The 10,491-nt window shown below is 50.9% G+C and overlaps 1 protein-coding gene across 1 annotated transcript in view; it reads left to right on the forward strand.

Moving 5' to 3' along the window:
- Window positions 1-10,118, forward strand: part of LOC137385193 (plasma protease C1 inhibitor-like) — a 46,736-nt gene extending 36,618 nt beyond the window's left edge. Inside the window, exons 4-6 of the mRNA XM_068060180.1 lie at window positions 1,058-1,127; window positions 6,904-7,123; window positions 9,217-10,118. Of these exons, the coding sequence (XP_067916281.1) occupies window positions 1,058-1,127; window positions 6,904-7,123; window positions 9,217-9,470 (544 nt within the window). The 3' untranslated portion in view covers window positions 9,471-10,118. The remainder of the gene's footprint in view (window positions 1-1,057; window positions 1,128-6,903; window positions 7,124-9,216) is intronic.
- The last annotated feature ends 373 nt before the right edge of the window (window positions 10,119-10,491 follow it).

Raw genomic sequence — 10,491 nt, forward strand, 5'->3', positions numbered from 1 at the left:
CATGAGACGATTTATTAACTTTAATAGATTTATTAAAGAATTTAACATGTAATAAACATCTTAAGTGGATAAGTATATCACAATTTCAAATATTACTGAGAGATGTCACACATATTCTTATTTTTAACATGGAATCCAACAATTTAACCTTGCTAATGTTACAGCAAAATTATCCGAGAATATCAATCAAAATTTAAAGTAAACTTTTACCTTAAATCCCTTGAGTAAGGCATGGGATGAGAAGTATTTGAGGATACAACACCCTTAAACCTTGCTTTCAAAACCTCTCATTTCTGTACTATTTCTGAAGTGTCATCTGAGTTCTGCATTTAGATGTGGCCTTCCTGTGTTCCTTTTCAAATCCACATTTGATAGTATCATGAGCTAACTCTCCACTTCATGTTTTACTGCAAACCCCTTGTTTTCTGAAGTTGTGAGCCTTTATCTGGTCAAAATGTTTCTAATTGTGTTTACGTGACCTCTTGTTCCTGCGAGTCCATTTTCTATAATTGCCTTTTTTTATGCTACCTTAAAGCAACCTCTGGAGCCGATTTGACTGCATCAACAACCCCATAAACTAATTAAGTTTATTGCTACCTCTTACTGAGGTCACACAGGATAGTTCAATGTGTGTGTTAATCTTCCAATTCCCTGGCAACAGAAATTCTATTCTAACAGGGACCTTGAAATATTTAACTCTACCTTCTTAAAGAGGAATTTCAGTGATGTCTGAAAACTGACCATTTATTCAATCATTACTTCTAAAAGGCATAATATATTATTTCCAAATTCTACTTAATTAAGCCTATTGTACCTATATTCCATCACCTCCCCCCCCCCCCCACCCCCCCCCCCGCCGCCTGACCTGTATAAAGGTGAACAAATAAAACAGGTCGTTTAATCTTAAACAATGCCTAAAATATAAACATTCAACAAAATGCCATAACCTATTATGTGAAACAGGGCAATAATGCAAAAGACTACATCCACAACAGTCCTAGTCCGCGTTTTTACATAGATCACCTAAATTCCACAAAATTAAATCTTTTCATTCCAGTACAAAGCTCATAATAAAACTGTGCAAAGCGCCCACAATCGGAGGTCGCAAGATCTTCAATGAGGCGCCCGTAGCTCGACATGTCGAACATCAATGAGCAGTCGAGGAAACCGTGCGATGAGGTCGAGAAGGAAGGATCCCTAGCTGCTGCGTGACCCCAAACCGAGAAAGTCCTGTTGGGGTAAACTAAAACGTGCTTTCGTCCATTTTCAGTCACATTCCAGCCAACGTCCTCGTACCAAATGAAACGAGCCGAACGTCAGGGAAATCTGAGGTCACCTGGACAGAAGGGTTATTCAGAACCTGAGTATCTTTATAACAGGTGTACCTTCCATCAGGACACCTCTTCAGGTTGTCCATAGAGGCAATTTTAAAAGATTGCTAGCCATTCGCCTGGTTGGCTAGTATTTTAACAGTTCTTTCGTTAATTACAGAATGTATTTGAACAGGTTTCCTCCACTTAGGTCTCAAACCAGGTTTCTGTTCAAACTTTCTCTCCTGAACCCACTCCCCGGTTGCAGGTTGCCAAGCTTTGTTGGTTACCTGTTTTTGTCCATGCTTCTCTCTGATCCTCTGATCAATTTCGGTGAATTTTGATCTGTTAATTCATGTTTCAAATCTAATTGTTGCTGTCGAGTCAAAGAGTTAGAAAGCGTAGATGCAATAAAAGAACCGTGAGTAAGTGGTGTATGTATTTCAACACCATATATTAAATAATATGGTGTTCTAGGGAACACTGTCCCTGATGTGCACATGGGAACATTATTTAGTGATAACTGTACCTCCGGAACGATGGCGGCCCACTTATTCCTTCTGATTCCCAACGGTTTGGTCAATAGCTTTTTTTTACTTCCTGGTTTTTACATTCCACCAGTCCCGCTGACAGCGTGCTGTCTTCTAATACAATCCCCCCATTGCACACAATAGTCTTTGAAAACCTTGGGAACAAAGGCTCCGCCTTGATCAGAGTGTAGGATTCTAGGTGAACCAGCTGCAGTAATGATGTCAGCAATGGCAATGACAAGCGCGGTTTCCGGGACAGTTTTCGTGGGGATCAGCCAGCAGAAAGAAATGCAGTCATCAGCACAAATGAGAACCTGTTTAGACCTCATTGATGGGGGAAGTTGTCCAATGAAATCAACAAAAAACATTTCTCCATTGATTTATTCGGCTTCACAGGAGCCAACGGTGGCGGTTTAATAAGTGATGATTTGTTGATCGAATTACATGGCTCGCAATTTGCCACGTACCTTTCACAGGCTTTCAGCATGCCTGGCCACCAAATATAAAGGAGTCAATTCGCAGAATGTTGTTCGGGCACCACTATGTGCCTGACCTGTACCCTCGTGAGCTCCTTTTCCAAGCTGCCCTCGTTTGTGATTCGGGGGGGGGTACCTCCCGGACACCCTTGGGCAACGTAACCGGTTACAATACCAGTCGGAGTCTCCGAATAGATGCACTTTGGTGGATATTCTTTTGGATTCTCTTTTTGCCGGGTCTGATAGCCGAATCATCCTGATTGGCTGCCCGTTCTCCCCGAGTGATTACGTTAACTATGACAGGCCCCTCTCCAGGGGCTTGTGTTTTATGGGTTTACCTTTATGAGTGGTAAAGCCTGTTTACTCCCGGAACACAAAGTCTTCGGTTGTAAGCCCATTTGCAATAGTCAGTATCTATACAAATGAATGCGGGTTTAGCAGGGTCTGCCTTTTCTGAAGCAAACAGCAATGTTGCAGCTTCAGCATCCTGCTCTGTCTGTTGACCAAGGGGTATGGGCAGTAATTCTTCTGGATAGAAAGAATAAGAATCCCGAAACGTATCCCCATCCCAGCTGAGGATTGTTAGGGATGTCCCTATTTTAATCATCATTGAAGACCCATCAGAATCAATAACTTGATGAGAATCTGCAAGTGGTTTTAGAGGTCCTTGTTTAACTCCCGACTCGGTATCATCATCTTCCACAACAGGGAGCTGTTCGAAGGTGGCAGGGAGCTCAGCAAGGATCAGTGTAAATGATCGAGCAAAGCTCAGGGGATCGAAACTTTCCTGCAGGTTTTTCAGAGTGCGGGGATATTGAATTGTGTCCAGCCTCTCTTTGTAGGACTGAGTTAATCCCCGACCATTCCCAGTTATACGGAGGATTAAGAAATCAATTTATTTATTTTTTATTGAGCGATACAGCACTGAAACAGGCCCTTCGGCCCACCGAGTCTGTGCCGACCAGCAAACACCCATTTATATACGAACCCGACATTAACCCCATATTCCCCACCACATCCCCACCATTCTCCGACCACCTGCCTTTACTGGGGGCAATTTACAATGGCCAATTTACCCATCACCTTCCTCCCTTTTTAATGTTGATGAGCTGTCCAGCCACAGTAAGCTGCGATAGAACCGTGTCAACAGCCTGCAAGTGTACCCGGAGATCATTACGTCAATCATCAATGTCATCCGCGAGTGAATATTGGGCGACTCTTGTAAACACGCGCGGGAAAAAGAACGGGGACTGTTTCGAAATCCCTGTGAGGGGGGTGGGGGGTAGGGGGGGGTAATCTGGTCCGACAGTATTGAAAAGCCTCGGGGTGGGCGGGCGGGGGGTGGGGGGTGGTGGTGGCGGGATTTCATTTTTTTCTCCTCTCATGCCAGAAAGCAGGGCAGCGGAATCCAGCTGCTGAGCAGTGTTCAAAGCTGGGACGTCACCATGAAAAGCAGACAATGCCCCTTCACAGTCTGGCCGAACCGCAGAATTCTGATACTGGTCAGACGGAAAACGGTGAACAATTCGGCAGTTGCCTACTCGATAGGGGGTCTGCCAAACCATTCGAAGGGTTTCTTTGACTGAGACCATTATATGCCCCGCCCCCCGCCCCCCCCACCTCCCCCCCCGCTGAGTTGTGGTCAGGACGTGGGAATATATTTGTATCCAGCTGTTGCACTTATTAACTGAGGCTATGGGATCAGTGTAACAGGCTGGAGATGGGGCTGAATGGGCCTCCTCCTGTTCCAGTGTAACAGGCTGGGGAAGGGGATGAATGGGCCTCCTCCTGTTCCCGTGTAACAGGCCAGAGAAGGGGCTGATTGGGCCTCCTCCTGTTCCCGTGTAATAGGCTGGAGAAGCGGCTGAATGGGCCTCCTCCTGTTCGCATGTAACAGGCCGGAGAAGGGGCTGAATGGGCCTCCTCCTGTTCGCATGTAACAGGCCGGAGAAGGGGCTGAATGGGCCTCCTCCTGTTCCCGTGTAATAGGCTGGAGAAGGGGCTGAATGGGCCTCCTCCTGTTCCAGTGTAACAGGCTGGAGAAGGGGCTGAATGGGCCTCCTCCTGTTCGCATGTAACAGGCCGGAGAAGGGGCTGAATGGGCCTCCTCCTGTTCCCGTGTAATAGGCTGGAGAAGGGGCTGAATGGGCCACCTCCTGTTCCCGTGTAACAGGCTGGAGAAGGGACTGAATGGGCCTCCTCCTGTTCCAGTGTAACAGGCTGGAGAAGGGGCTGAATGGGCCTCCTCCTGTTCCCGTGTAATAGGCTGGAGAAGGGGCTGAATGGGCCTCCTCCTGTTCCCGTGTAATAGGCTGGAGAAGGGGCTGAATGGGCCACCTCCTGTTCCCGTGTAACAGGCTGGAGAAGGGACTGAATGGGCCTCCTCCTGTTCCAGTGTAACAGGCTGGAGAAGGGGCTGAATGGGCCTCCTCCTGTTCCAGTGTAACAGGCTGGAGAAGGGGCTGAATGGGCCTCCTCCTGTTCCCGTGTAATAGGCTGGAGAAGTGGCTGAATGGGCCTCCTCCTGTTCCCGTGTAATAGGCTGGAGAAGGGGCTGAATGGGCCTCCTCCTGTTCCCGTGTAATAGGCTGGAGAAGGGGCTGAATGGGCCTCCTCCTGTTCCCGTGTAATAGGCTGGAGATGGGGCTGAATGGGCCTCCTCCTGTTCCAGTGTAACAGGCTGGAGATGGGGCTGAATGGGCCTCCTCCTGTTCCAGTGTAACAGGCTGGAGATGGGGCTGAATGGGCCTCCTCCTGTTCCCGTGTAACAGGCCAGAGAAGGGGCTGAATGGGCCTCCTCCTGTTCCCGTGTAACAGGCCAGAGAAGGGGCTGATTGGGCCTCCTCCTGTTCCCGTGTAACAGGCTGGAGAAGGGGCTGAATGGGCCTCCTCCTGTTCCCGTGTAATAGGCTGGAGAAGCGGCTGAATGGGCCTCCTCCTGTTCCCGTGTAATAGGCTGGAGAAGGGGCTGAATGGGCCTCCTCCTGTTCCAGTGTAACAGGCTGGAGAAGGGGCTGAATGGGCCTCCTCCTGTTCCCGTGTAATAGGCTGGAGAAGTGGCTGAATGGGCCTCCTCCTGTTCCAGTGTAACAGGCTGGAGAAGGGGCTGAATGGGCCTCCTCCTGTTCCCTGTGTAACAGGCCGGAGAAGGGGCTGAATGGGCCTCCTCCTGTTCCCGTGTAACAGGCCAGAGAAGGGGCTGATTGGGCCTCCTCCTGTTCCTGTGTAACAGGCTGGAGAAGGGGCTGAATGGGCCTCCTCCTGTTCCCGTGTAACAGGTTGGAGAAGGGGCTGAATGGGCCTCCTCCTGTTCCCGTGAAACAGGCTGGAGAAAGGGCTGAATGGGCCTCCTCCTGTTCCCGTGTAACAGGCCGGAGAAGGGGCTGAATGGGCCTCCTCCTATTCCAGTGTAACAGGCCGGAGAAGGGGCTGAATGGGCCTCCTCCTGTTCCAGTGTAACAGGCCGGAGAAGGGGCTGAATGGGCCTCCTCCTGTTCCAGTGTAACAGGCCGGAGAAGGGGCTGAATGGGCCTCCTCCTGTTCCTGTGTAACAGGCTAGAGAAGGGGCGGAATGGGCCTCCTTCTGTTGCAGTGTAACAGGCTGGAGAAGGGGCTGAATGGGCCTCCTCCTGTTCCAGTCTAACAGGCTGGAGAAGGGGCTGAATGGGCCTCATCCTTTACCTGTGTAACAGGCTCGAGAAGGGGCTGAATGGGCCTCATCCTTTACCTGTGTAACTGGCTGGAGAAGGGGCTGAATGGGCCTCCTCCTGTTCCTGTGTAACAGGCCGGAGAAGGGGCTGAATGGGCCTCCTCCTGTTCCAGTGTAACAGGCTGGAGAAGGGGCTGAATGGGCCTCCTCCTGTTGCAGTGTAACCGGCTGGAGAAGGGGCTGAGTGGGCCTCCTCCTGTCCAAGTTTTACAGACTGGAGAAAGGGCCGAATGGGCCTCATCCTTTACCCGTGTAACAGGGTGGAGAAGGGACTGAATGGGCCTCCTCCTGTTCCAGTGTAACAGGCTGGAGAAGGGGCTGAATGGGCCTCATCCTTTACCTGTGTAACAGGCTAGAGAAGGGGCTGAATGGGCCTCCTCCTGTTCCCGTGTAACAGGGTGGAGAAGGGGCTGAATGGGCCTTCTCCTGTTCCTGTGTAACAGGCTGGAGAAGGGGCTGAATGGGCCTCCTCCTGTTCCCGTGTAACAGGCTGGAGAAGGGGCTGAATGAGCCTCCTCCTGTTCCAGTGTAACAGGCCGGAGAAGGGGCTGAATGGGCCTCCTCCTGTTCCAGTGTAACAGGCTGGAGAACGGGCTGAATGGGCCTCCTCCTGTTCCAGTGTAACAGGCTGGAGAAGGGGCTGAATGGGCCTCCTCCTGTTCCAGTGTAACTGGCTGGAGAAGGGGCTGAACGGGCCTCCTCCTGTTCCAGTGTAACAGGCCGGAGAAGGGGCCGAATGGGCCTCCTCCTTTTCCCGTATTCCTGTCATCTTCTCTGGCTGGGGCTACTGTTGATCCCAGAGGGGGTGAAAGGTCACGGGTTTGGATCCTTCGACATGATGTTTTGCGTTCTCTGAACTACACCACCTTTGTCTGCAGATTGCCAAGTTCCAGATGTTCGGGGGGAACAGCCTGGTTATCATCATCCCTCAGGATCCTAACATGCGCCTATCGAAAACAGAGCGTGCCCTCAACTTTGAAAAACTCAGTGCCATCATGGACAAACTACACAAAATTGATTTTAAGCAAACCAATGTGATGTTCCCGAAACTCAGTCTCAATTTTAACCAGGACCTGTTGTTACCATTCAGTGATATGGGTGAGTACTTAATTCAGCATTCTCAGTACAGATAGTCTGACATTGAGCATAAAGTGGGTGGTTCATAGTGTCAGGGTAATGTAGAGGGAGCTCTACACTGTATCTAACCCGTACTGTACCTGTCCTGGGAGCACTCGATGCTGACACTGGGTATAAAGTTGGGTGGGGACACACTGTCAGGGTAATGTAGAGGGAGCTCTACACTGTATCTAACCCCGTACTGTACCTGTCCTGGGAGCACTCGATACTGACACTGGGTATAAAGTGGGGGGGACACACTGTCAGGGTAATGTAGAGGGAGCTCTACACTGTATCTAACCCCGTACTGTACCTGTCCTGGGAGCACTCGATACTGACACTGGGTATAAAGTTGGGTGGGGACACACTGTCAGGGTAATGTAGAGGGAGCTCTACACTGTATCTAACCCCGTACTGTACCTGTCCTGGGAGCACTCGATACTGACACTGGGTATAAAGTGGGGGGGACACACTGTCAGGGTAATGTAGAGGGAGCTCTACACTGTATCTAACCCCGTACTGTACCTGTCCTGGGAGCACTCGATACTGACACTGGGTATAAAGTGGGGGGGACACACTGTCAGGGTAATGTAGAGGGAGCTGTACACTGTATCTAACCCGTACTGTACCTGTCCTGGGAGCACTCGATACTGACACTGGGTATAAAGTGGGGGGGACACACTGTCAGGGTAATGTAGAGGGAGCTCTACACTGTATCTAACCCGTACTGTACCTGTCCTGGGAGCACTCGATGCTGACACTGGGTATAAAGTGAGGGGGGGACACACTGTCAGGGTAATGTAGAGGGAGCTCTACACTGTATCTAACCCCATACTGTACCTGTCCTGGGAGCACTCGATGCTGACACTGGGTATAAAGTGGGGGGGCACACTGTCAGGGTAATGTAGAGGGAGCTCTATACTGTATCTAACCCGTACTGTACCTGTCCTGGGAGCACTCGATGCTGACACTGGGTATAAAGTGGGGAGGACACACTGTCAGGGTAATGTAGAGGGAGCTCTACACTGTATCTAACCCGTACTGTACCTGTCCTGGGAGCACTCGATGCTGACACTGGGTATAAAGTGGGGAGGACACACTGTCAGGGTAATGTAGAGGGAGCTCTACACTGTATCTAACCCGTACTGTACCAGTCCTGGGAGCACTCGATGCTGACACTGGGTATTGATGCATAAAGGCAGGTGGAATGGGCGGAGAGATGGCAGATATAATACACGCCGAAAAGTGTGAGGTGACACATGTTGATTTGCAAGAACGAGGAGGGACAGCACAAGCTAAATGATAGGATTCTAAAGGGGGCAGAGGAGCGGAGAGACTGGGCAGTGTTTGCGTACAAATCGTTGAAGAACTGGTGAATAGAGCATCTGGGATCCTGGGCTTTATAAACAGAGGCACAGAGTACAACAGCCAGGAAGTGACAGTGAACCTGTGTAAAACACTGGTCCGACCTCAACCGGAGTATTGCGTGCAGTTGTGGGCGCCAGAATTCAGGAAGGATGTGACGGCTTCGGCGAGGGTGCAGAAAAGGTTCGGGAGAATGATAATAGGGGTGAGGGACTTCAGTTAATGTGGAGAGACTGGAGAAGCTGGGGATCGTTCTCCTCAGGGCCGAGAAGGTTAAGCGGAGATTTAATCGGGGCGTTCAAAATCATGAAGGGTTTCGAAAGAGTAAATGAGGAGAAACTGTTTCCGGCGGCAGGAGGGTGGGTAACCAGAGGGACACAGATTGAAGATAATCGGCAGAGGGACCAGAGGGGGAGATGAGGAGAAATGTTTTTTTTACACAGTGAGTTGTTGTGATCTGGAACGCGCTGCCTGAAAGGGCGGTGGAAGCAGATTCAATAGGAACTTTCCAAAGGGGAGAATTGGATAATTGTCTGAAGAGAGGACATTTGCAGGGGTATGGGAGGAAAACAGTGAGTGGGGGTGGGGGAAGTGGGACTAAGTGGATTGCTGCTTGAAAGAGCTGACACAGGTGGAATGGGCCGAGCGGCCTTTGTCTACATTGTTTGATGGTTCTGTGATACTGTCCCCCTCCTTGACTGTTTCTCCAGGGCTGCAGGATGTCCTGGAGCAGCCTAACTTGTGTGGGATGAGCGCTGACCGGCAGTTGGCGATCTCCGGCGCCGAGCACCGGGCTGTACTGGCGATCGACGAGGAAGGAGTGGAGGCTGCCGCCGTCACAGCCATATCAGTGGCGCGTAACGTTCTGGTCTTCGAGGTGCAGCGCCCCTTCATCCTGCTGCTCTGGAATGACGCGAGGGGCTACCCGCTCTTCCTGGGGAGAGTCCTGGATCCATCTCAGTGAATGCTCCCCGCCCCCCCCCCCCCCACCGACTCCCCACCATTGCCCCTCTCCACCCCGTCAGCCTCCCGCCCTCCCGGTCCAAATCGCTGCAGCTGGCCACACACGGCGCAGGTCCCTCAGCCCACGCTGGACCTTTGTCAGATTCTATCCCGCTTCCGCTGCTTCCCGCCCCCGCCAACGCTTCGGCGCAGCTCCGCAAATAATTTTGAACGCCTCCGTGAAACCTCCGCCTTCACCCTCTCCGCTCTCAGGAGAACAATCCCCGCTTCTCCAGTCTCTCCGCGTTCACCAAACTCCCCCATCCCTGGGACCATTCCGGTCGTTCTCCGTCCGCACCCTCCGGGGAGGCCTTGGCATCCTTCCTGAAGTGCGGTGACCAGAATTGGGCAGGAATCGGTTAGCTGGGCCTCCAAACGGTGAGTGTTGCCATGTTTAAGCCATCACCTCCCGGTTTTTTTGTGATGGGGGGAGGGGTCGTCAGTGTGGGGACAAACTCTCACTTTTGTGGAATCTTTCTTTGCTCTGAATTTTCAGCAGCCCTCTCCCATTCCTCTCCTGCGATCGCCGGGGGCTTGCTAGCACTTTTCCCAATCCCTGGATTCCCATTCCTCCCCATTTGCAATTCCCAATAAAAGGAAAATGAATTGAGTTTTCGTCTTTTTCATCATTTCTCAAACCCGCCTGCGTTGGAGCATGGTCCCTAACTTTCCACAGGTAGATGGGAGGGGGAATGTTTACAGTCGGTCCCTAACTTCCCTTCGTCTCGATGAGTGAGGGAATTAATTGGGGAGGAGTGTTTAGGGATGGTCCCTAACTTTCTATCAGTTCGATGGGTAAGGAAGCTGAGGAGAGGAGTGTGTTTAGAGACCGTCTGTAAATATACAAAGGAAAGCTATTGTCTGAAGATGCAGAGTCTCTTTAGGGATGGTCCCTAACTATCGGATAGATTAGTAAGAGAGCTGATTGGATGAGATCCTGTTCGTCAGGACTCTGGAATTTTTCATATATTTATTTAGAGCCT

The sequence above is a fragment of the Heterodontus francisci genome, chromosome 28 (genome assembly GCF_036365525.1).
Source record: "Heterodontus francisci isolate sHetFra1 chromosome 28, sHetFra1.hap1, whole genome shotgun sequence".
Classification (NCBI taxonomy): Eukaryota; Metazoa; Chordata; class Chondrichthyes; order Heterodontiformes; family Heterodontidae; genus Heterodontus; species Heterodontus francisci.